The sequence below is a fragment of the Castanea sativa genome, chromosome 9, assembly GCF_040712315.1.
Source record: "Castanea sativa cultivar Marrone di Chiusa Pesio chromosome 9, ASM4071231v1".
NCBI classification, from domain to species: domain Eukaryota; kingdom Viridiplantae; phylum Streptophyta; class Magnoliopsida; order Fagales; family Fagaceae; genus Castanea; species Castanea sativa.
The window spans coordinates 23967181-23994916 of record NC_134021.1 but is presented as its reverse complement, the minus strand read 5'-3'; the positions used below and the strand labels follow the sequence as shown (position 1 = coordinate 23994916).

General features: G+C 33.6%; 2 protein-coding genes and 1 long non-coding RNA gene across 5 annotated transcripts; 1 reads left to right on the top strand and 2 right to left on the bottom strand.

Annotated features, from left to right (window-relative positions):
• Positions 1–1562: 1562 nt before the first annotated feature.
• Positions 1563–4573, bottom strand: LOC142610633 (uncharacterized). Of its 3 annotated transcripts, none has more exons than XR_012839845.1 (4): positions 2752–4573; positions 2307–2651; positions 1981–2056; positions 1564–1846 (listed from the first exon to the last, which is right to left on the bottom strand). It is a non-coding gene; the product is annotated as an uncharacterized LOC142610633 (long non-coding RNA). The 3 variants fall into 3 exon arrangements; XR_012839844.1 differs by having other exon boundaries at positions 1572–1846; positions 2307–2470; positions 3619–4560; XR_012839843.1 differs by having other exon boundaries at positions 1563–1846; positions 2307–4564.
• Positions 4574–17062: 12489 nt separating this feature from the next.
• Positions 17063–18400, bottom strand: LOC142608941 (aspartic proteinase nepenthesin-2-like). The gene has a single exon (XM_075780593.1). The coding sequence runs from the start codon at positions 18398–18400 to the stop codon at positions 17063–17065; it is 1338 nt and encodes a 445-aa protein (XP_075636708.1).
• Positions 18401–24540: 6140 nt separating this feature from the next.
• Positions 24541–26466, top strand: LOC142610180 (protein WHAT'S THIS FACTOR 9, mitochondrial). The gene has a single exon (XM_075781926.1). The coding sequence runs from the start codon at positions 25017–25019 to the stop codon at positions 26298–26300; it is 1284 nt and encodes a 427-aa protein (XP_075638041.1). The 5' UTR covers positions 24541–25016; the 3' UTR covers positions 26301–26466.
• Positions 26467–27736: the final 1270 nt, after the last annotated feature.

Here is a 27736-nt window from a genome sequence, read left to right as displayed (position 1 = left end):
ACCATTATTATTTTTTCACTTTAACAGTTCCATCATCACATTAGGCAGTACCAACATCACATGTGACCGTACTTTTGTCACATTTGATAGTTCCTTTTTTTTTTTCCTCACATTTGGCCGTTCCATTACCACATTACGCAATACTAACATCACATATAATCTTACTTTTGTCACATTCAGTGGTTCTATTATTTTTTTTTACTCACATTTGATAGTTTCGTGGTCACATTAAATGGTACCAACATCACATTTAACTGTACTTTTATCATATTCGATGGTTCTCTTATTTTTTTTTACTCACATTTGATAGTTTCATTGTCACATTAAGGAATATCAACATCACATATGGCTGTAGCCAACCCAACCCAACCCCACTGAATTACCTAACAATCGACGAATATATAACAAAAATACCCCTAATACCTATAACATTTCCAAAATACCCTTAAATATAATAAAATTACTAAAATGCCCCTTAAAACTTAAAATGACCAAATTAGCCCCAAAATTCTCAAAAATTATTGGGATACCCTTAAAACCTAAAAAATGACCGAAATACCCTTAGAACCTAAAAAATGACTGAAATGAACCTAAAACCTTTTTAAAAAGACCGAAATACCCTTAGAAGAAAATGACCATAATGCCCCCATTACCTAGAGAATGTCTGAAATACCCTGAGAAACTTAAAAAATAACAGAAATACATCTAAAAAAATTATTGAAATGATCCTTAAACCTAAAAAATGACCGAAATATCTTTAAACCTAAAATACCCCCAATTCCCTCTAAACTGACCAAAATACCCCCAATTAATTAAAAATTATCTTCTAGTTAATACTATTAATAAATATATATATTTTTAAATCTAATAAAATTTTGATTATTTACTTCTACTAATTTTTATTTTTTCACTCTTACTTCTACTAAGTCCATCAAGAACTCTTGACACCCAATATTTAATGTAATTAACAATTTTTTTTAAGCCAACATTAAATCCCACGTTCGCAACCACTGAATTTGCCAATTTGGACTCCATCAGATATGACCATACTTTTGTCATATGTAGTAGTTCAATTATTTTTTTACTCATATTGGACGGTTCTATTGTCACACTGGGTAGTACCAATATCACATTTGATCGTACTTTTGTCACATTCTTTTGCCTCTATAAAATCTTCATCCTCGAGCCATTTCTTATATAAAACACCGCACCAAAACCTTCTCAGCCATTTCTTTTGCCTCTATAAACTCTTCATCCGCAAGCCTCAAGCCTCAAGCGGTATTTTTTACGCTAAGATTGAATTTTATACTAGTAACTAAGATGTGAATTATTCGACCCGTAATTTTATAAAAATCAAATGGTCAATTGTTGAATCCATTGGGATGTATGTTTGTGTTAAATCGGTTGGATTAGATTTTTCTTTCTATCAAATATATAAGTTGATTTAGAATTATAGACGCCTCAAAACAATTGGCAGATTTTCTAAATTATGGTATCATGTTCATTCTAATTACATTTAGTTTACTAATATTTTATCTTGAAAAAAAAAATAAAGGGTAACAGGTTGTGCTTCTCATATTCAAAAATAAGTAAAAACCATAGCCCACACAAACCCAAAAAGACTACATATTTAGTCTAGTAAATATTCCATTAACAACAAGATCGATGGTGCAAAATTCATTAATGGAAACATAAAAGTTATTTCAACAGACTGAAAAATCTCATAGAACATTAGAATGCTTCTTTACTTTGACTGTTTTTGCTCCTTGTTCAATTGTCTCTAGAAACTATAAATGCTTGTCATATTCAGCACCTTGTTTGCATATATCTTCCATTCCAGGTGTAGCTACAAAGAGAGCAAAACTAATTCAAATTTCAAATAATATAAGTAATGAATCCTCACAAACTAATAAAAGTGAGGCCTAATGAATGAAAATAGTCTGAAGTTGACAGCCATGAAATACTCAGTTTTGTGATTACCATTCATTTACATTGCAAACCGGCTGTTGAAAACTTTGTCCAGTATGTGACATCCACCTTGCTATAAGCATCTTCCCTAAAAGATATACTTGAGTTTATTTATCTACCAATTTATTATTTATGTAACTTGCTGAAACAAATTCCCAAACGAATAAACCTAAATACTGCTAACAATGTGTTTACAATAAATAATATTTAATAAATAATAACAAAATTAACAATGAGAAGAAACCTTCAAGGCTAACAATAACTTAAAACCCTTCTGAATTATTTTCTTAGTTTCTCAGAAACTGAATAGAACATTAACATTTCATGCAGGCAAGTACCTGTTTTGCCTGCTCCTTCGCTTTTGTATATAACACTTGTGTATGGTGTCACCCAAAATGGCCTTCGAGTTACGGGAACAGCCATCTGATGGAAATCTCTCAGTCAATACAGGTTATTCTTGGTCACACTTTTTTTGCCAAGCATCTGGTATGAGTCGCATGACCTGTCATCAACAATAACACAATTACATTATGCTTCCAAAATAAAATTGCCATACTATGTCATTTCTGGCTGCTTATGAAACTCATCACAACAATTTGAGGCTTCACATTAAGCCCTTGCTGCTAAGTTTTAAGGAAAAATTCTTCTTCAAGAGCTTTTACTTGATACAGAAAGTGAACCACCTGTTTAAAGTATATAGGAGGAGAGAAGTAAGCTTGCTAATGATTGCTGATAACGGCAAGTGACTACTTTTATTTTTAAGGCCAAATAAAAAACATTCACCTGCCCACCTGTGTCTGGCACGCCTAGAACGTCTGATTGGCCAAAGTGGCATGAGAGAAAATTACAAAATTGAAACTTCAAGAAGTATTGAGGGTGATATTTATCATAAGTTTCTGCAAATTTAAAATTGCTAAAAGCATTCGGAACCATTTAGTATCTGATATAATAGCAAATTCAAAAAAAAAAATTGGATAAGATTTTCTTTGAAGAAGATAGGGTTAAGTGAGGAACAAAATACTCAAGTGCTGAAAAATCCTCTTCCAAAACATTTTCATTATTTGCCCTGCAACGTCTGGGAGGGTTTCATGCTTTTTTTTTTTTTAAAGGCTAACGTGTGTAAAAAATAAGTAAAACCATAGCCACACAAATCCAAAAAGACTTCATATTTCGTAAAGAGAAACCCCTATTTGAAATTCTATGAGAACTTTCCTCCACCACTTGGCATGCCTTCTTTTCAAACCCAACATAGAGTCGTCCTTGCAAAGAGCATGCCAACTCATTAAAACAACCAAGGCATTCATACGAAATCATAAAATCGCAACAACAAATTATCCCATGTTTTGGTTCTCAATTGTTGTTACATCTCAGCATAATTTGACATTCAGAAACCACATTTTGGGCATTTTTCATATGAAAATTTGAACCAAACAAGAGTAGGTGAACATTCAATCCAACAACCTCAATGAAACTCGGAATCTTAATAGACTCTTGTAATCCAAATTGACTTTCGAAACAAACAATACCCAAACTAAAGCAATTAATAACATTAGCGGATTAGTAATAGTGAATAAAATTTAAGATAATTCACATACATCTCATGCGTTGATAGTCAAAGAGAAAGAGAGAGAAAAAAGAGAAAGAAGTGACCTTTTTGACGGACTCAACGCTCTAGCTAGGCTATTACCATCGTCGAGGCAGAGAGCGGCAGGAATTGAAGTTCTCTGTATCTTTTCTTGTGGGTCTTGTTTAGGGTTTTGTTTAGTAGCCATGGCTCCTGGGTTCTTGTCGTTGGGTTGAAAGAAAGAAGAAGAGCAGAGAAAAACGTAAAGAAAGAGAGAAGAAGCGTAGAGGAAAAACATCTGTTTTTTTTTTTTGGTTTATATATACAACACCTGCTTTACTACAACACTAAATTAAATTAATGATTTAGATATAAAAAGAAGGGGATAGGATGACCCTTTATATATAAATACTTTTCAAAAACACCAAAATCAAATTAAAGCAAAATTTAGATTCAATACCCTTATGTGTCGTTCTTTAAAGTTTTTCTTCTAAATTACAACCACATGTCTAATTAAATAACTCAACTAACTAATGGCATACCGTCTTTCCTTTTTTTCTTTTCTTTCTTCTTGTTTTTTCAACCTAAAAACCCATTTAGAAAACCTGTGACAACCCAAAAACCAAACCTTAGAAGAAGAAATTTGGATTTAGATTAAGAAGAGATTGGATCATCTCTCTTGGTATCTGGAGGACTAGTGCAAAAGTTCTTGGTTTTCTACGACTCCACATCTTTCGAGATGGAATGGTTGAAATAGTGCCGAATTTTCCTCAATTTGTTTTTTAAGTTCTCACTCCATTGGAGGGGTCTTTGAAACCAGTGAAGCTCAGGCGAGCTTTCTATGATTGGTAGAAAAACAACAAAGCTAATGTATCTGAGTTGATAAGAAATCTAAGTTTGGGACTTAAGGCAGCAATGATCTCCGGCATCAATTGAGAACCCAATGGGTTTGTCAACGTGAGGAAGCTTTAGGCTATTGTTTGGTTACCGGAGACTGGCAATTTGTGTACTGGTAGGCAACAGCGAGATTGAACAACGGCTTAGTGATCAATCGGCTTGGGTAAGGTGATGAAGTCCATTATCACTTTTTTTTTTTTTTTTTAGAGTTTCAAATTCCTGGTTATAACTCATTATTATTAATTTAAGTCACTAATCGATTTTTAGTTTAGGCAGGAATTGAGCTGCAGATCTCTTATTCAATCATTAAAAATTTTACCAATTGAACTAATTAAAACTCACAGTCAATTATCACTTGGTTTAGGTAAGGTGATACATTTTCCCTTCTTAAAACATACCATGCTGACAACTTCCTACCTTTATATCCACACGTGGCATATAATTTAAAATTTTGAATTAAGTGCATTTCTTTACAACGGTATTGCTGTTCATGATTTAATTTTTATTTATGACCATTAGTTCTTACTTTGTTATTTGCTAATTAATTTCTCCAACCATTCTCATTCTAGCTATTATTCAATTATTAATGTATCATAATTAACTTCTACTAATATTTAAATTTAAATCAATTTCTTCTAATAATTTAATTTAACGTAAAGAAACCCAAAAATCTTTGTTTTTCCTTGTTTTTGGTTCCATTACTTTAAAATAATGCAAATATAGTAAAACGTTTATACAAAAATTTTCAAGCTTCTTATTTTGGCCTCATAATCATCAAAAAAAAAAAAAAAAACCACCCAAAAGTAAGACTCTTGGCCCTTCAACTAAAGGGTAGTGTTCAATGTAGTCACTCAACTATTTTTTTTTGTGTCAATTTGGTCATTCCACTATCAATAGTGCCAATATATATTCTAATATTGAATACAGTTATATATACATATATTAGGTCTTAAAGGCTGAACATATTGTATGGGAAATTTTTGTTGAGGTAAGGAATATTTAGTATTTATTTATAATTCAATTGTTGGGAGAGGGAGATTTGAATTTTGGATATCTTATTGAAAATACCAAGAGGTACCAACTAATTAAGTTATATAGCTCTTAGCATATATTGGTAATTTCACATATCTAATATATACCCTTAATATTGAAAGGGTAATATATTATATAATTCTAGATACCCCATTTTGTTTTGGTCTATACTCGGAGTCTAAGGTCCCAATGACAAAGAAAGACACATTCTTTACTAAGAATATCAACCCTGTGTGTTAAAACTCAACAAATCGCCCCAAAAGGCCCATTCTTTACTCCACACACTTTACACATTCCCCCACACAACGTCGTTTTAGTGCAAGCAATGCCACACCCCCCCCCCTTCCAAAAAGTCATCATTAGAACACCCACAAGTGTGATGTTGGCCGTCCCTAACCATTGACAATTGCAAAACACTTAAAAAAGTACAATGTGAATTCAAATTGAGAGGAAACTTCAAATAGATTAAGAACAGATAGTTGCAATACACTTTACATACATGGCCCTCTAAGCTAAGATGCAAACAATGTGCTCGAGCCCTCTAAACTTCTATTAGGTACTGACTCTATGATTCCTTTCTACACTCTAGCTTTAGATTCACAATTGAGCTCCCATTGCAATCTCCAAGTCTCCTTGATTGTACTGTGGTGGTCAATATTTCCCAAGCTCAAATCAACACTCAAATCTCATAGTTAGTGATGGGTTTGATCTCCTTTCTTGAAATTTGGCAATGGTGAAAGGGATAGAGAGAAAAGTTTGGGCTTTTCTCTAGGGTTTATGGGTTCTCTTCTCTCTGAATCTTCATATGAAAATTGGGTATCTCAAATTCATGGAAAATGAGAGTTTATAATATATACTGTAAAGGCATGAGTTAGAAGTTAGAACATGTTAAGTTATGGTTTTTCACATAACACTTATGTTGGCTTATTCCATGACAAAAAGTATTGTAATTATATTAATTTATTTCCTTGTATTTTGTGGGAATTTATTGTATTGGGTTTAGTTTTAAGTTGGTGAAGATTGCTCAAGAAGTTGATCTCGCGACTTGTCTTGCGAGTGGTGCAACCTGCGAAAGTCACATGAGAAACACATACTAGAAGTTGAAGAGTAAAGTGTCAAGCTATATTTTGCGAGTCACTTCACGGCTCAGGCCAAGTCGCGAGTGAACCTCGAAACTCTCTACTTGAAGGATTTTATGTCTGTCTCTTATACCCTTCACCCATACTATATATACTCTTATTACCCACAAAAGTAAAATGAGGCTATTCAGAAGAAAACCCTAGAGAGGTTTCTACAACACACTCACCTTTTAGAGAGAGAGTTACTCATCCTTAAGTGAGAAAACCTTGTAGTATCTTCTCCTTCCCTCTTCCATTGTTATACCTTGAGAGGAGATTTGAACCCAAACACAACCTACACCTATTCAGAGGGTAGAAATTGATTTGGAGCTTGGGAAGTATTGGAGATTTGCCAAAAGAAGTCGGTGAGGTTTGACGGATGCAATCGGGCGGTATTACGGGATCCAGATAACTAATGAAGACAAGATTCTGAGAAGTCCGTTGGTAGTTGGAGCTTGGATGGCTCAAGTATATTGGGTAGATTAGGAGTGGAGGGTCTTTTTGATATTTGTGTACTCCAACTTATTCACTAGTGGATTGATTTCAGCTTGGAGGGCCGCGAAGAGGTTTTTTGCCAAATACTTCGGTTTCCTCTTCAATAACACATCTCAGTGTTTTATTTGTATTTGCATCTCTCTTCCCTAATCTTTAAGCTTTAAATTTATTGCTTATTATACTTGCTTATGGCTTAGAGTAGTGTTCAGGTTTGTTGCCCTTGATTTACTCTTGTTCCGCACTTGAATAAGTTAGAGTAAAAACAATTAATCTGTAATTTTAAATTGGGAGTCTAAACAAGCATTAGTGATATCACACTAATTGAGCTTTCAAAACAATAAGGAGAAAAATAATTGAATTGTGTTAGATGAGAACAACTTCTTAAAACTGAAGAGCGGGGCAAAGTAATTGTCCAACCATTTTTCAAGTCTTGATTTTGTACCGCAAATTACCTCATAGATCCAATTTCAAAGGAGCGAAATTCTTCAGTCAACAACTTCAATTTCAACACTTGCACACTCCACCTCAATAACTTTTTTTTTTTTAGGGAATCCACCTCAAACTTAATACAACTTAAACACCCACAAAATACAAGTTACAATGAAATTGTAGAATTAATTATAAGAAAATTTAACACGAAATTAGCCAACAACTAAGAACCTAACACAATGTTTTTCGGAATATTATAATATTGGATGTCACCGAATTAAGGGTCCCCACAATTTTTTTATTTTTTTGTATGAAGGTCGCCACATTTATATGCATTATTATGGATGCACACTAAAAAAGAAAACAAAATGGAATTAAATACTCATATTTATTTATAACTTTATCCTCATTCTTGAATAAGGGTAAAAAGATTACCTGTAATACCTTGGCATAAATTTTTTCCCCTTGTTAAATTTCACACTCTCTCTAAATAAATCCCTGAAATTTATTGCTTTGTAAAAACGTACAGAATGAATTAAAGACATAAGGCCTTATTTCTTATATACAAGAAATCGGAGAAGGAAATAAGGGAAAAAAACAGTAACCAACTAAAACACAGATATTTTGTTTAATGATCTGTTTGGAATAAGGGAGAATAAGGCTGAGTAGAGTATAGTAGAATAGAAATGGCTGCAAAATTAACCTATTTTCAGTTAACTCTACTTTACTCTACTCTTCCTCCCTCTCTCCTTAATCCAAATGGACCCAAAATGTAACATCAGCCTTGCTAAACGACTTTGTTTAGTAACATTGTTCTTCTTCTTTAATTTTAACACCCCCCACATTGGATTCAAGAGGACTTCCTCTTATATGGTAGTGGATCTTATTGTTGTACTTTAAAAATACCACATTGTTGAATAATTATTTAGTATTTCAAGAGGATTTCTTCTTATATAGTAGTGGTTCTAGTGGATATCATTGTTGTGCTTTAAAAATACTACATTGTTGCAAAATTAGTAGTATTTCATAGTTATATAAGATTAAAAAAAATACCATATTGTTGTAATTTGAAAATACTTAATAATTTTGCCACAAATCGTTCACGTGATAAGTTGTAAGTGGTTTTAAAAAAAATAACAGCTTATAATTCTACTACTTACCACTCGCCACATAAATAAGTTGTTGTAAAAGTTGTATATTTTATTGTCTCACTGGCATTTTTCATATAAAGATGATGATATATGCACTTCCTAGTCTTGAGTAGTAGGCTAGTACTCTTACACTCATAGAAAATTCCTTTTATCACTAAATCACGTTTTCCTTTATAATGTATAGGTTAAGAGTGAATATATTATGAAGTGAGGAAAAAAACGAAAAACCAACTTGCAAATTGCACATGATGATGATTAATGCGCATTTGGGTTGGCTTAATTGTAGATTCTCTTATTTATTGAAAGTCAATAAATTAAGATTATATCAAAGAAAAATAATGTTCTTAAAAAACAGTAGATAAGATAAACAACATGTTAATGTAGTGAGTTTTTATTAATAAGTAAAAAAATGATGTTAGAGGTGGGTCTAGAAGAGAATTTTTTTTTTATACAACAATTTTTTTTTTGATTCGTTAGCAGAGCTCACGAATCAAAAGAGGGGCACCTGTAGACACCGTATTTTATACCCTTTACGACTCGGACCCATCTTCCCCAATGATGTTGGAATTTTGAAGCTCAAGCTTAGTTTAGAGCCTAATCAAATTAAGGTTGACTTGAAATTTTTCAGAAAAATATAACTCTTTTTGGAAATAAAATAAATTATTTTTGAAATAAGACCACGAAAAACCCTAAGTTGTGCGCACGCATATACGCGTATGTGTGCCCATCCTTTATAGCTGCGTACGCAAGCTCTATACATACGCACGCATGCACGGGCTTGCGCACGCATGCTAGGGTTCTAGAAACTATGAAAAGTAAGTTTTTCAGCATTAAGTGTGAGGTTTGGAATGAATCCCACATCGTTTTGGAGCCATTCCAAACCCCTATTTCTTAACTATAAAATGCCATACATGGTATCTTTTCAAAACACACAGAAAATTCTAAGGGAAAAACATAAGATTCACTAGAAAATAGTGAATCAAAGAGAGAGTTTTTCACAAAACACCCTCAAATCAAATTTTTTTTATTGGGACCTATTCTGGTCCTGATCTTTGAGTTCTAAGATCACTAATCAGTTCTAAGATTTAACTGAGAGTAGCATTCAAAAATCAAGCTTAGGAACTTTGCTTTTGAGGTATAATTTTCTTGCCTTGTTCTTTCTTTTCTTGTTTTAATCTTCATGTTTCTTTGTTTTATTTGCTTTTAGTTGTTTATATTTGATATAACATGTCTGCTTAGCTTAGGTTTTTTTTTGCCTTGTGTTTTAAAGCATTCTAGGTTGTTAGAATTGTATTTTTCTTTCTACTGTGTTACTGTTTTTGCGTTAGGGTTTTGAGGCATGTATGTGTACTCATGATTTCTGCATGCACACGCATACTCAAAGTATGTGTATGCATACAACTGAGCTGCGCACGCATACAATTGAGTTGCGCACACATGCTCTATGTATGCACACACATACTTATGCCCAAAAACCCTAATCTGAACCTTTTTGTTTCTGTTCCTTCATTTCCTCTGTTTAATATGCTTATGTTCTAGTCCATTCTCACATGTATATATCTTTGTTTCCCTGTTTGTTATGTTGTCTGTTCTTAACATGCTAGATTAGGGTTTCCTTTTGTTGATCTTTTGATATACCATGAACACGCATTAACATGTCAATGCATTGATGCATAGGTACTATGGTGGAGAGAGGTAAGTGATGCATTCACATATTCATGCATGTAGTTGTGAATATAATGAACATGATGTGATATGCAATCTTGGTTTGCCATGAACATGTATATATGCTTGCTTTGATCTTATCATGCTTCTGTTTTTTCCATGTTTATGTTTCTGTCTTGGGTGCCATATGATATGCTTTGTAAGATAGATGTATGCTAGGATATGATATGAGATGCATGATAGGTGTATGTTAGGGTATTGGGATGAAAATGCCATGTTTGTTTTCTAGATGTATGCTATTGTGTATGTGAGTATAAAATGCAATATTAAACATGCCTTTAATAGGGTTAAGAAGTAAGACATAATGAGTGGAAGCCGACCTTAGGGTCGGGTAGTCTTGGGTGCCTAACATCTTCCCAAGATGTACCTAAACTTTGAACTCATACTCTGGTAGTAAGATCAGTCCTTCCACAAAAGGGCGCTATGTGATGGTTCCTAAACCTAATCTAGGTGGCGACTTTGTGTTTTTCTCCGCCACAATCCACTCAGCCTTAGGCGTACTCCCTTGCAAGAGCCATTGACCCACATCTGTAATTCCACTATATTGGAGTATTGATGACATGCATGCCATCAAGAAAATATCCTAAAAGGGACTCGGGATCTCGTGTACAAAGACGAGTGCGGACCTAGACGAGATTATAGGTAGGAACTAAGCTTAATAACATAAATTAGCTCATAAAGACATATGCATGAACACATAAACAAAGATGCAAAGATGCAAACAAAGGCAAATAAACTCACATGAGGTAGCACAAAAGAAGTGAAGCATGTGTTTACATAAAGGGGAAAGCTAATCATGTTATAAGGCACATACAAGGCTAATACAAGAAACCCTAACATGCAAAACCTAAACAAAGGAGAGACAGGTGAGCGACAAGCAAGCTCACATAACTAGGATGTACTCTCACATATGGTTGCATCCAAACAAGCCTCAATAGGGGAAATGATGCAACCAAATAAAACAAAAAGGCCCCAAAGTCCAACAATTACAAACCCATAACAGGAACCTAACGTGTGAAGCATGGCAAGGATGCAAGAAACAAGATCTAAGCATACAAGCATAGATCCAAACATGAACACATGGAAAAAGGGCAAACAAAGCACAAACATGCAAAAAGGAACTAATCCAAACCCTTTATTGAAACTTGGGTGTATGGATGTTGGCCTAGACCACTGGATCTAGATCTACACCATACCCAAAAGCCAAACATAAGAAAGAAGCACAAACAAGATTTATAAAACTATGAAAAAGCATTAGGCATAGCATCCAAACGAAGCTTTAAGAACATAAACATGACAAAAAGCACATAAACATGGCACGAAGCACAAACAAGAAAAATAGACATATCCTAGCCCAAGAAGGCTTGGCCAACATACATTAAAGCAATAAAACATGTTAAGAAAGTAAGTAGACATGCTAATAAAGAAGAAAAAAAACCATGTTAGAAAGCTAGATAAAACAAGAAACATGTAGGGAAAAAGCTATCAAACATGTTAGAAAGCAAAAGAAAGCAATAAACAAACTAGGAATATAATGGGTGTAGATAGTAGCTAAAAACCTACATCTACACCACAAAACCTCAAATCCAATGTATAAAGACTAAGGAGAGGAAGATGAGATCAACAACACTACCTCTTGATTGATTGGAAAAGTGAGAAACCAAAAGTTTTTGGGTGTGTTTGGGAGAGAATTTAGAGAGGAAAGAGAGAGAATTTTCCCAAAAATGACCAAAAACATTCTCCTTTGAAATTTGGGGGGTTTGAAGGTATTTACATTGATTTTGTGAGTGTTCAACTTCCGGCAGCCCTCGAGGGGCCACCTCCCAGCTCCGACGGCCCTTGAAGGTGCACTGGGCCTGGCTGTTAATGTTGGCAATCTTATCCCTTCCTAGTTCCGACTTTGATCGCATATTTGAATGTCTTATCAAATTTTGATTGAGAAGACCTTAGTATCCTTAGAAAGGTATGGATGTCTAGTTTCTAGAACACTTGACAAAAATTAAAATCCAATGGTCGAATAAAATGTTATGGCCTTAGGAAGCGAGTTGACGCATCCAACATAGATTTCAAGATATCTTAACCGTTTTAACTCCGATTTTGACCCATGAATAGTCGTTGGAAATTGAATTAAATAATCTTTGCAATGACGTCAGTTCCAACCCAATCTGATGGTCAGGTCAAAATTAGGTTTCGGGCACTCCTAAGAGTCAACATTGGGTTAAACTTGGTCAAAGCTGGTCAAATTAGCAAAAATCATCAACATGCTTGGGTTTGATGTAAAAACATTAAAATATTGTTTTGGGGTGGGTTTGACCATCTTTAACTTTTGGTCAACACAGGGCTGACTAAGGGCATTTTAGTCGATTTGACATGAACAAGGCATTTCTAGTGCTCCAATGCCCGAATGAGTTATACCTTGTCAATCTAGATGTTTCCACGGTCCCCTAATGAAAAATTAATATTTTTAGAATTTTCGGGGCCCGTCATGCAAATCGAGGACAGACAAAATACGGTATCTACAAGATCATAACAATTTCAAAAAATAAGGGCATTAAATAAAGGAAAAACTAGAGAAATCTTAAATAAATGGGCAATACTCTTAGGATTCAGATCCTCTAGATTTCCTAAGGTACTCTACCAAATAGATTTCCTTAAATCTTAACAATTCTTTAATAATTTAATGGTCTAGATTCTGCCATGTGAGTGTTCTACTAACAATAATCTTAATTATTTTGTTTGCAACATTATTTTATTATTTTAAGAATATTGTTAGTGGAATGTTGACATGGCAGAATCTTGACCATTAAATTAGTAAAAAGTGGTTAGAATTTAAGGAAATTTACTGGTAGAGTACCCTAGAAAATCTAGAGGATTTGAATCCATACTCTTAGGGTATGTTTGGTATGCTTCAATAGATCCTATAATGGAATTATTATTCATGAGGAATTACAATGAATAATTCTTCCTTATAATAGTTATTTCTTAAATTGAGGAATAGTTATTCCTCCCTATAAGGACTGTGATAGCTATTACTTACAAGGTGTGATAAATTTTAAAATTAAATATTTCTAAAAATATAAAATTTCCATATGTACATAAGATTTTTAAAAAAATCATAAAAATATCTCTTTGCGTATCCATAAACTTTCTATATATACATGAAATAATTATTCCTTAATAATAGATATTCCATAGATTGAGGAATACTAATTCCTCCTTATATGGACTGTAATAGCTATTACTTACTAGGTGTTATAACTTTTGAAACTAAATATTTCTAAAAACACTAACTTTTCATACGGGATTAACTATTTTGAAAATAATAAAAAATAAATAAAATGCAATCTCTCTCTTTCCAAATGCATAAAATTTCCATATATACATAACAATTAATCTATTTATTTATAGGCATAACATTTAATTTTATTCTAACTTTAAAACCAAACATTTCTATAAAATAATATCTAAATTGTAAGTGTAGTATTTATTTTTACTACACTTCTATTAGTAACATAAGCGTTACGTTTCGATCCACTTTGGTTCATTCATTCCCTCTAGTCCAATTAGGTTCACTTCTGTCCAATTAAGTCAACTTCGGTCCATTTTGATGATTGTAAGTGCACAATTTGTACCCGGTCCAATCACTAGATGGACCCAGGCCTAAAGAGTCTTATACAATGAAATTTGTAGAGTATGAGTTTGAAATCTAGGTTAGGGATATTGGAGAGTTGATAAACAGGATATAATGCCGCAATCTTAACCATTTTTTAATGATTTAATGGTCTGAATTCTGCCATGTGAGCATTCCACTAACAATAATCTTAATTATTTTGTTTGCAACATTATTTTATTATTTTAAGAATATTGTTAGTGGAATGTTGACATGGCAGAATCTTGACCATTAAATCATTAAAAAGTAGTTAGAATTTAAGGAAATTTACTGGTAGAGTACCCTAGGAAATGTAGAGGATTTGAATCCATACTCTTAGGGTATGTTTGGTATGCTTCAATAGATCCTATAATGGAATTATTATTCATGAGGAATTACAATGAATAATTCTTCCTTATAATAGTTATTTCTTAAATTGAGGAAAAGTTATTCCTCTCTATAAGGACTGTGATAGCTATTACCTACAAGGTGTGATAAATTTTAAAATTAAATATTTCTAAAAATATAAAATTTCCATATGTACATAAGATTTAAAAAAAAATCATAAAAATATCTCTTTGCGTATGCATAAACTTTCTATATATACATGAAATAATTATTCCTTAATAATAGATATTCCATAGATTAAGGAATACTAATTCCTCCTTATATGGACTGTAATAGCTATTACTTACTAGGTGTTAAAACTTTTGAAATTAAATATTTCTAAAAATACTAACTTTTCATATTGGATTAACTATTTTGAAAATAATAAAAAATAAATAAAATGCAATCTCTCTCTTTCCAAATGCATAAAATTTCCATATATACATAACAATTAATCTATTTATTTATAGGCATAACATTTAATTTTATTCTAACTTTAAAACCAAACATTTCTATAAAATAATATCTAAATTGTAAGTGTAGTATTTATTTTTACTACACTTCTATTAGTAGCATTAGCGTAACATTTCGGTTCACTTTGGTCCATTAATTCCCTCTAGTCCAATTAGGTTCACTTCTGTCCAATTAAGTCAACTTCGGTCCATTTTGATGATTGTAAGTGCATAATTTGTACCCGGTCCAATCATTAGATGGATCCAGGCTCAAAGAGTCTTATACAATGAAATTTGTAGAGTATGGGTTTGAAATCTAGGTTAGGGATATTGGAGAGTTGATAAACAGGCTATAATGCCGCAATTTATGCAAATAATAGATGAATATGACAAAAAAACTCTCCTCGGACGTAAGCCGAGGACCACTTGTATTGCCTTTCTTTCTCTAAGCAAAAAATTACAATTGGTCTTCCAATTTTTCCTTCCGCCCCTTCTTCATACCTCTCTAGTCCTCTTATATCCCTCTTCTTCTCTTCTTTTTCTCTCACATGTAGCACAGATTTTCCTCTTAGATACTTGTCTCATCCACCACCTTCTTGAAGTCTTCAAATAATAGCTGGAAGGCTGAATATTACTGTTCAGAGGTCATTTCTCCATTAATACGGTCAGGGAGGTAGATGTAGGGCATTGCGGTGGTAGCAGCTTTTTTCCTCAGATATTTCTCACACGTTCCTCCTCCTAACGAGTGCTTGGATCACGCCTTTACCCAACAGATCTTCCAGAATTCTGTCTCTAAATCCTTTAACACGTCTCATGGCCTTTACTGGGCCCGTCCAAGGAGATACTCCTCCTCGGACAATTTCTCTGCCCCTTGTAGCGCGAACTGGCCTGTGGGTCTCGAAGACTCTGATTGAACAGACTTATACCAACAAACCAGACCCAAGACCCAAATGTGCATTTAAGTATTTTTACCCCCCACAATGATGCTTTGGGATGGGAGGTTTGTTTCGAAAGAAGAGTTGATTCATTTACAACTATGTCACATTCTCAACCTAATGTTGGTAGATTCTTAATAAAATTAAAATTTACTTATGTTATTAAAGTCTTGTATATTTTATAGTATAAGTGATAGATTTACTTATTATTTAAATCTTCTTTCTCTTTGAGTCATTCAAGACATATAGAGGATACTGTTTGTAAGGAAAACTAGAAATAAAATCCAACCGCACATTACATTATTTACAAAATATCTCTCCTTATATAATATTTTGAATGTAAAATGCATTACTTTTACTTGAAAAAAAATGTACAAAATTTATAGCACTTTCAAATAACACACATAGATAGATTAATCTAGAAAATCTAATATATTTTATCTATCATACTTTGTTTGAAAAATAATCACATCATTTTAAGAATGATTTGGGACTAACACTTATAAGTCTTATCATCCTTATTCATTTTTCACTTAACAAAAAACCAAATCGTCAAATTTGTTAGCATCATGTGGGTCTACGACTAGTGAATGGTAATAGTTATTACATTATGATATATTTTATTATTAGTAATAAAGATTATCAATACTATTGTAATCTCTATTTAGCATACCAAAATATGCCCTTATAGATAGATTTAATAATAAGTACACAACACTAGATTGTGTAATAAGCAGCAAATGTGATGTGCACTTTGGTGTGAATTCATAATTACATCTTTTTTTAAGAAATTGGTTGGGTGCAGTATTTGAGTAACATGTAACATGTAGCAACATAGAAATTAATCCAAGATCTAATTTTTAGTAATGTTTCCTTAACTGCTAAAGTTGGAGTGACCATAAGGTAAGGTGCAGTAATGTTTGGTATTGTATAAGGATGATAACAGGGACAATTCCCTTATTCTATAGGAATATTCTAGTGCCTAAAAAACTCAAGACACCTTCATAAGTAGAGAGAGAGAGAGAGAGAGAAGAATTAAGACTCTTGGATTTGAATCTTACCATAAAATGTCTACCCCAAAGAGAAGAAATTACAATATATGTTAAAATATTTGACTTTAATTTACTCTATTTATTTGTGTCATTCTAATTAAAATGACATTTCTCTGGGATGAAAGACATGTAAATGAAATTTTTAATTAAAATGAAATTTCGATGTTAAAACCGCTTACCTTATTTTGTTTTATTTATTTGAGTCATTCTAATTATTATGACAATTCTCTGGGACAAAATACATAGTAGATGTTTTAACATCAATCAAGAACCGATGATCTTTTTGCTGAAATGCCCCTAGAATATTTAGCCCTTGTTGAGGACTAGGTTGGATAAACATGCATAAATTATGATTGGCATCGTATGCAAAGATTCGACTTGATTCAAGCTTTAGTTTTGCTCCGAGAAAATGAATTGTCAGTGATGGTAAATTTTCAGTTTCTTGCACATCTTTATAGCAAATTTCTAATGTTGAATCTGAACGCGGCATAGGATTCAAGTTATGTGCCTGCAAGAAGCTAACTATCTCATCTCTGACAACTTTATATGCACTCTCAACAAGAAAAGTTTGTGAAGTTCCCGAAGCAATTACAAACCCACCTCTTGAATCACTTCTCAATTGAAAATCTACTTTATCTATTGGGAGATCCTTTCCATTCATGCTAATTTTCAACACTTGCACATAGTACCTATCTTGGCCAGGTATTATTGGTGTTGTTTGTACTATTCCCAGATCATTTCCACTAATTGTTGCATCTTTGCCAAAACGTAAATATGTGTAGATTCCTGGTTCATGATTTGTTGGAAAGCAATATGAGAAACGTAGGTCGGTGTCAGCTTCTAGTTGCCTTAGGAATGATCGTTTTCCAACTCCTAAACCAAAAATCCCTGATGCTATATTTCTAGATCCTAATTCTTGAGCAAATACTATATTTTGATTGTCCAAGCCAACCCCGAAAACTAGATTATGGTAGTCTATAGATCCTCCCCCATCCATAGTGAATGTGAATGTTTCAGTTGAAATAGGACCCGCAGAGTAAGTACCATCATAATAGCTGATCTCATAACGGCAAAAGTTTTCTTCACATATTTTGGGAACACAAAGGGGATCATCACAAGACAGGCGATGGTATGTCCCGGACATATGGTAATTGAAATTTCCATCTCTTACGTGGAAACAATTTTTGCATCCTTCACCTTGAACCCATGTATCATCAGAACCAGTATCTACTAACAATAGTGCAGAATATGGTGGTGTGCCAATTTTCATTTGAGCTACATATGCATTGCCGAAAGCATACTCTATCTTAGGTTGTAGTGCTTTATTTCCTTGCTTTGTTGAGTTGATTGCATCTACAAAACTCATGGATTTGAAATGATTTTCTAGTAGGCTTAGATTTTTTGGGAAGAGCATTGAATCAATGGAGTATCTAGGGATGAGCTTGATGCTAAAGCCATTGGTTCCAGGACAAGCAAGCACGAAAATGAGCAAGGTTAATAAGAAAAAAAACACAATCGGTACATCAAAAAGGTTTCTAGTACCCATTCTTCGACTCTTTGGTTGTGTTCAAAAATATGCCAAGGGTTATATATAAGTGATAGTTGAAACCGCTTAGGTGGTGCATTACCTTTACAATAAATGTTATCTCTTTATAAGGAAATTTATTTGAACTTTTTTTTTTTGGAGGCTGCAAACTTCTACCTATTACTCCTGCATTTATTACAATTATTATATAATGTAAAAGTTGGATCCAATAAGTTGGTACATGCATATTAAAATGACATGTGTTCCTTTTCAAAGCAAACTACAATGACGTGTGGCATCTTCCTACATTTAGCTGGTATTAGAGCATCCACAACAGTGAAGCTAAAAATTTAGCTTTTTAGCTTCACAAAAAGTTATTTTATCTATTTTACCTATACATTTTACAAAACATGCTGCAGCAGTGGATCTATTTTAACTTTCAACACAATAAAATAATATAAACTTCACAATAAAATAATTTATCTACTACAATAAAATAATATATTCATTACAATAAATAACAATCACAACCAACCGCAACCACTATCATTACCACTACCACCACCGCCACCGACTCTTCCACCGCCACCGCAATCGCTACCGCCGCCCACCGTCACCGCTGCCACGTAATAGAATAATATATTCTCTACAATAAACAACAATCACAGCCACTGTCATCACCACTGTCACTACCACCACCGCCATTGCAACTGCCACCACCACTGCAACCGCCACCATCAAAAAAATTATTTTTTTCTCACCAATATTAAATAGTAATAATCTACCGCTTAAAATTTATTACAAAAATATTATAAAACATTACTTAATTTTAATTTCTTATTATTCTTTATTTTATTTTTCTTATTTGTTGGTTTCATCCAAATACACGTATTTTTTTTTTCCTCTTTGTTTGCTTCATTTCTTCAATCCTCTGAACTTTTCTTTCTGAAAGTGAATGAGAGACAGAGAGAGGCACGGTGATAAAAGAAAGGAAAAAAAATGGAGCAAAACCCAGAAGGATCGGCGGTGAGCTTAGAAGGATCGGCGGTCAAACTCAACCAAAAACCCAGATCAAACTCATAAGGATCGGCGGCGGGGTCTGAGCTAATTGGCGGCTTGGAGGGTCGGTGACGGTGTGGGTTTGAGAGCTTGGGACGGAGTGGGTCTGAGGTTGAGAGGGTTGATCGGCGGTGGGTCTCAGCTGGTGGGTCGGTGACGGTGGGTCTCAGCTGGTGGGTCTCGGCGATGGTGAGTTTGAGAGAGTTGAGAGCTTCGGATGGCGTGGGTCTCGGCGACGGTGAGCTTGAGAGAGTTGAGAGCTTCGAACGGCGTGGGTCGGTGACGGGCCGGCGGCGGTGAGCTTGAGTGAGTTGAAAGAGAAGAGATGAAAGTTGAGAGAGTTGAAAGCTTCAATGCACACAGAGATGAGAGTGACTGAGAGAGAGAGAGGCTTTGAATTATTTTAATCGGGGCCTGAATAAAAAATTCTTTTTTTTTATAACTCTCAGCTACAGTGCTCATGTATCAATACATGAGCACTGTAGCGCAAAGCTAAAATTTTTTAGCTTTGCCTCCACTGCTGCAGGAGGGTTTTTGGGGTTTGAGTGGAGCTAAAATAGCAATATAGCTATTTAGCTCCACTGCTGTGGATGCTCTTATATGGGTAAAAAACACCACATTAAAAAAGTTGGATACAAAAACAGGTGAATGCATGCTACAATGACATTTGGCATCTTCCAATATTTTTTTTTTTTTTAGAATACTAAATATTTTTAACATACATACACGGGGAGAGGGGGAGAAAGTTTTAAAGAAACTTACAGTAGTGTATATCCAAAAGAGCCTAACTTTTGAATATATAGCACATATTTTAAACCTCTTTAACTCACACTCATTTTCCAATGTGGGATTAACCCACTATTTTTTCTTTTGAGAATACTAAATATTTTTAACATACACGAGGTACTATATGAGTAAAAAAGGCAACATGTAAAAAAATTATTTGTACATTTCTATATGCTTGGTGTCTTAAATTCTTAATTAAAAGATTTCTATAAAAAAAAAAAAAACTCCTAATTAAAAGAAGAAATAACTGCTAAATTTGGGTTAATGACTACTTAAAAAGGAAAAAAAAAAAACCTTTTAAATAATGGGTGGAACCTAATTATTTTAAGTTTAAATTTCATTTTGTGACTATTATTTGCAAATTTTACAATCAAAATCCTAAAAATATGGGTCTTCCACCTAATATATATATTGAGAATCCACACTGAGAGGTCTTTATTAGGGATGTCAATTTTTTCTCGGCTCGCTAAACCCGCCCCTCCCCGCTTCGCCTCGCGTGGGTTTTCCCAGCCCCGCAAAGGTGGTGGGGCGAGGATGGGGCAAGATTTTAGCCCCGCACCACGGAGCCGGGCGGGAATGGGTTTAAACTTTTTAGACCCACCCTGCCCCGCTTCGCTTAACTAAGGGTTATAATTGTAAAATTTTTATACTCTAAAACCCTAATATTTAAACAAACATATTAATATTAGCATATTTTATTTTACCAAATGTGGTTCTCTGTCTTTATTTTGTTTTGTATTATACTATGAGAATTATTTTTTTATGGTTATCTTGTTAAACACTTGGATATATTATTCAATTTTTTCTAAAAATTGATTTGATTTTTTGGAATAAATTTAGTTGTAATTTCAAGTATATTTTTATTAATGAAATAGATTTTATTAAAAAATTGTACTAGTTGTAGGAAAAATTAACAAAAAATAGAGTTTTACGGGGTGGGGCGGGGCTTTACGGGGCCCCAAGGGGCCGGGATGGGGTGAGAAAGTTTCCCCCGTCATGCGGGGTAGGGCAAAGATGGGGTAAGACAAAACTATGCGGGGTGGGGACAAAGACCTCATCCTTCGGCCCCGCACCGTCCTATTGTCATCCCTAGTCTTTATATAATTCTGTCTATTTTTAATTAACAAATCAATAATGGGAGATATTTTTTTACACAAATAAAGGTGATTTGTTTGAGTAATATATTATTTTGGTCTCTAAACTACACCTCAAGTTTTTTCTTCATCCCTAAACTTTAAAATTTTATTGTTTCATTCTTAAACATTGAAAATAGTTTTTTTAATAGTTTAGAGAAAAAAATTGGATAAAAAAAACTTTTTTTCAATAGTTTAAGGATGAAAAAAAAATATTTGTGACGTAGGATGAGGGGGAACTAGGTTTAATAGGGCTTTAGGAATGAAACAAATGTGAAAATCAAGATCTTGGCTATTGTGAACAGTGCTGTGAATAGTAACCATGAACAGTAAATAAAATAATAAATTCCTAAGAATCACTCTTAGGGTTTCTTGGCATCACAACTAGGAGTAGTCTGCATCACACAAACCGTAACACGCTTATAGCTCTAAAGTCTGAAAATATTATTAATCTCTACCTCAATACAAAACACCACAACTCTTTAAATAGAAGACAAAACCTAATCCTAGTAGAATTAGAAATTCTTAAAAACCTAGGGTACTTCTACCGTACCCCCCTAAAAAAGGGGGTACAATACCCACTAGTAGGTAACCTGCTATACCAAGTTATATTTTTCTACATTTGACGGTTCTATCTTCACATTATGCTGTTCCAATACCACATGTGATAGTTCTTTTGTCACATTCGGTGGTTCCCTTACTTTTTTTTCTTCACATTTGTCGATTCCATCCTCGCATGTGATAGTTCTTTTGTCACATTCGGTGGTTCTCTTACTTTTTTATCATATTTGACAATTCCATCATCACATTGTGTAGTTCCATCACATGTGATAGTTCTTTTTATCACATTTGGTGATTCCCTTATTTTTTTTTCTTACATTTGACAGTTCTATCCTCACATTATGTAGTTCTAACATCACATGTGACAATTATTTTGTCACATTTGGCGGCTCATTTTTTTTTCTCACATTTGACAATTTCATTCTTACATTGTGCAGTTCTAATATCAAATGTGACTGTACTTTTGTCACATTCAGTGGTTCCTTTATTTTTCTCACATTTGACGGTTCTATCCTCACATTGTGTAGTCCAACATCACATGTGACAATTCTTTTGTCACATTTGGTGATTCCCTTATTTTTTTATTCTCACATTTGATGGTTCTATTGTTACATTAGATAGTACCAACATCACATCTATCTGTACTTTTTTCATATTCAGTGGTACCCGATTTTTTTTCTCACATTTGATAGTTCCATTATTGCACTGTGCAGTACCAACATCACTTCTGACCATACTTTTGTCACATTTGGTAGTATCCTATTATTTTTTTTCTTACAATTAACAGTTCTATCATCACATTGGGCAGTACCAATATCACATATGACCATACTTTTGTCACATTCAATGGTTCTCTTTTTGTTTACTCACATTTAACAGTTCTATCATCACATTAAGCTGTACTAACATTACATATAGGCATAGCCAACCCAGTCTAACCCCACTAAATTACTTAATAATCGACGAATATATATAATAAAAATACTCTTAAAGTCTCTAAAATTCCGAAATACCCTTAAATATACTAAAATTACCAAAACGCATTTTAACAATTAAAACTTACCAAAATAACCTCGAAACTCTAAAAAATTATTAGGATATTCTTTAAACCTAAAAAATGACTCAAATGACCTTGTAACCTATAAAATTACTTAAATACGCTTAGAACTTGGAAAAATTATTGTACTCTTGTCACATTTGGTGATACTCTAATTTTTTTTTCTTACATTTGATAGTATCATCATCACATTGGGTAGTACCAACATCATATCTAATTGTACTTTTGTCACATTTGGTGGTATCGTTATTCTTTTCTCACATTTGATGGTTCTAATATCACATTGGGCAATACCAAATCACATACTTTTGTTATATTCAATAGTTCTATTATTTTCTTCTATAAAAGAAAAACAATAGTTCTATTATTTTTTAGTCACATTAAGTAATACCAACATCACATATGACTGTACTTTTATCGATTTATAACAATGCTGGTAATAATTAAAATGTTAAAAATGAATTTTCCACAAGGAGAGCAATGAATTTTCCACAAGGAGAATTAGTCAGGACATTTTTGATACAAGTTGGCATCAAATTTCGTGCTTTCAAAGGAAAATGAACAACGTTCCAAAATAATAGAAAATTCTAGAAAAATTCCACTACAAGATTATGTTCAGTCACTCAATTGACAATAATTTGTATAAATTGATGACTAAGATATTGTTTATGATTTAGTGAATTGTTTTTATTTTTAATGAATGGGAGATTGAATGTTTATCTTTAGCGATTTAGTGAGTTGTCTTTTTTTTTTTTTTAAAGGGAGACTGATTTTCTATCATTCAAAAATAAAATTAGTATTTGACAAATTATTATATGAGAAGCATTGGATGTGCAAGCTGTGGACTAGAAAAAAACAGCTGTAAAAATTATTATATGTGAATCTTTGGATGTGCAAGCTTTGTTGTGGTGCTTTATTTGCATGGAATTTGTGTCGGAGGAAGCTGGATGTAAACTGATTATTCTAGATAAAATTGTTCAAAAATAATAAAATATACTTTCTAACAATTCTGTAATAACGGCTTCAAAAAAAAAAAATCTGTAATAACCATATATCTGAGGAGAAAGGAACCGGTGAGATCTGGGGCAGTTGATAAACATTAAAAAAAAAAAAAAAACAACATTAATATTAAAGTAATAGTAACGCTTTGTTTGTTTTAATGGAAAATTTTGTGTAAAGATAATTTTTCTTATTTTCCAGTGTTTGGTAGCATAAAAAAAATGAGTAAAAGGAAAATTATCTTTGGCCAACATAAAAAATATGACTTATTTTTAGAAATTGTTTTCCATTAAATTTTTTTGAAAAACAACTTTATCTCACAACCAGCTAAATAAGGGAAGCTAGGAGGTTGTTTTTCAACTCATTTAAAGTTGCTACCAAACATTGAAAAATGAGATAATTTTCTAAAAAATGCTTTATAAAAAATAACTTATTTTCTAAAAAATATCATTATTGAAACAAACAGAGCGGTAAATAATAACTTGTGGAAAAAATAATTTTAGTCGGAGGTTTAACATTGTTTCAAAATAAACATTAAAAAAAAAAAAAAAAACCCTCATCTTTTCGAATCCACCCCGTCAGATCACCATCATCAACGACCCATCTGACCAGAAGCAAAGGCTGAGTGATGATTCTGACGATGGTGACGAGAAATATTGCGAGTGAATTTTGCTGGGTTGTGTTGGTTGGTTGTTGAATTTTGGTATTACGTTCTCTCCTTAGTCTCTCTCGATCAGATTAGGTGGCAAAGTGACTTAGTTTTGGTTCCTCCCATTGTCAGCTGCCGCCATTCTCTCTCCCTTTGTCTATTCTTTGGTTTGTGGTGATTTGTTTTTGCGGTGGTTTGTTGTTTGTTCGACGGTAGAGCTAAGAAATTTGGGTCAAAAAAATGAGTACAGTTTTAAATAGAGTAGAGAAATATATACTGAGTCTGACTGACTAGAAGTATCTACAAATGAGATAGTTAAAATGACTTTTGGGACTAAAAATAACTAGTCCTCTGAGACATTTTCACAAACACCTACTCTGCTCCTCCACAAGCATGGCCTTCAAACTCAAACACTTGTTTTTCTTTTCAATCCTAAGACCCCAGAAGCCCACCCTCTCTAACCTTCTTCTACTCCAACAATACCGAGGCATAGCCAAAGTCCGTCTCAAATGGGTCAAGAACCGAAGCCTCGATCACATAATCGATACCGAGACCGATCTCAAGGCCGCTTGTCTTCTCAAGGATGCTATAAAGCGCTCCCCAACTGGTTTCCTCACTGCTAAGTCCTTTGCCGATTGGCAAAAGCTTCTGGGTCTCACTGTCCCAGTTCTACGCTTTCTACGCAGGTACCCAACTCTCTTTCACGAATTCCCTCACGCTCGTTATGCCAGTTTGCCTTGCTTTAAGTTAACGGACACTGCATTGTTATTAGACTCACAAGAACAAAGTATACACAAAAACTGTGAGAGTGACACTGTGGAGAGGCTTTGTAAATTGCTTATGATGATGAAAACTAGGACTGTATCGTTGCAATCGTTGTATCCTTTGAGATATGATCTGGGTTTGCCCGATAGTTTTGATAAGATATTGGTTCCAAAGTATCCAGATCATTTTCGATTCGTTAAGGCCTCAAATGGGATTTTGTGCTTGCGACTCGCAGAATGGCGTGAGGAATTAGCCGTGTCAGCTTTAGAGAAGAGTAAGGAGAACAAGAAGTCGAGTGATGAGTATAGGCAATTCAAGAGTGGGAAAACTTCATTGGTGTTTTCGATGAGTTTTCCGAAGGGGTATGGGGGGCAGAAGAAGGTGAAGGCGTGGATGGAGGAGTTTCAAAAGTTACCATACATTTCACCATATGAGGATTCTAGGAGGATTGATCCCAATAGTGAGCTTATGGAGAAACGGGTTGTTGGGGTTTTGCATGAGATTTTGAGCTTGACTGTTCACAAAAAGACTAAAAGGAACTACTTAAGAAGCTTGAGAGAGGAACTGAATCTTCCGCATAAGTTTACTCGGTTATTTACTAGGTATCCGGGGATTTTTTACCTGTCATTGAAGTGTAAGACGACTACTGTGGCTCTCAGAGAAGGATATCGTCGAGGAAAACTTGTGGACCCTCATCCCATTGCTCGTCTCAGAGAGAAGTTTTATCATGTTATGAGAACAGGGCTTCTTTACCGTGGTAAAGGTGCTAACTTGATATCTCAGCAAGGCATTTTACTTAATGATATGGAAGATGAGACAGGACAAGAGACTTCTGATGGAGAAGAGGTTGAATCAGGTGATGAATGCTCAGAGGAAATTTCAGATGTAGAGGAAGGATCTGATGAAGAGTAATGATTGAATGATAGAATTGAGGTTTAATTAAATAGCAAACATCATTACAGCTCAAGGTAAGAAATTCTACTCATAGTAATGAATTTAAATCATTCTTCTTACCTAAAGAATCAGGATAACTATGATTTAAAAGGGTGATTTATCAAGTTTATGTTGTTGGTGGATAGATTTGATGATTGATGCATACTGTTTGATTTAAATTTAAAGAGACAAAATTTAACATTTGTTCAACAAATGCTTGTTATGCCTATACATTAAAAGCTGTTATCAATACTTATATGTAAAAAGGTATAACATTTATGTTCAAAAACTTAAAATGCCAATGAGCTATTGGTCACAATTAAGCAACTCACCTATTGGTTGAAATGAAGTTTGCAATCACTGTTTTTCTTCTATTGGTAAGATAAACACTCACCCAGTCACCCAGTCAATGCTTATTTTTGAACCTAGGAGCTTATCCTCCACCTTGATCTTATAAGAGGAGGGTGTGCAATTTGAGCTCCCATTGACTAGAATCACTGTTAGTGTTAAGTGAAATGAAGATATTTTTTATGATTGTAAGTGTAAATTTTATATTTCTTGTTAGTTGGAATAGACTTAGTGGAAGAATCTCTGGTTAATCTTTGGTGTTGAAGTTCCTGCGTTCACTATTTGAAGTAAAACCATAGAAAAAGTAAATAAGTAACATTAACATACATAAGGCAGCCAGTTCAAAAGTTGAGGACCAAATATGAAATTTAACCAAAAATAAAATAAAATTGATGCACATAAAGCTGTACATGTTATATATTACAACAAATTCAGAAACTTAATCAATGAATCACTCATCTGTTGTTAGAAATCAAGAGAAGACAATAGGTTACTTGTAATGGTAAGTGAATTCTGATATGGACAAATGAGTTATCCTACACATTCTGATTCGCATCAGAAAGAAGCATCTTGAGATTGATCACCTTTGTAGCAATGCATGCTTCTAGAGCTTTTATATTCAAAGCAAAGCATGTTTTAAATTTACCAGGTTGTTTGAGTTCATTAGATTCTGAAAATTAGGATGTTAACCACTATAGAACACCTTCTGACATAAATTGTTCCCTCTATAGGTATTTCCAACTCTCAACTACTTTTTTATTATAAAGTTCGGTGGTACTGGCAATTTGAATGAATGTAGATGGCTTATAATGTTGATTAATGCCTAGCTACTGTGACTTGCAATTTTTTGGTTTTGATAGAAAGAACAAGAAGCTTGGTTGCCATTTACAATAGAGAAGCTGGCTTCCATTGGAGTGCAAGCAATCAATATGTGGTATGTTTCTAAGGAAATTTTTTTTATTTGTTTTTTTTTCTTTTTGATAATTAATGAAAGATTTCATTGGAAACAAAATTGACCCAAGTACACTGGAGATGCACAATGGAAAAAGGTTTCTAAGGGTGTACTA

What these genes read in the sequence shown, in the direction of transcription:
- LOC142608941 (XM_075780593.1), bottom strand. Translation starts at nt 18,400, where the DNA reads ATGGGTACTAGAAACCTTTTTGATGTACCGATTGTGTTTTTTTTCTTA.
- LOC142610180 (XM_075781926.1), top strand. Translation starts at nt 25,017, where the DNA reads ATGGCCTTCAAACTCAAACACTTGTTTTTCTTTTCAATCCTAAGACCC.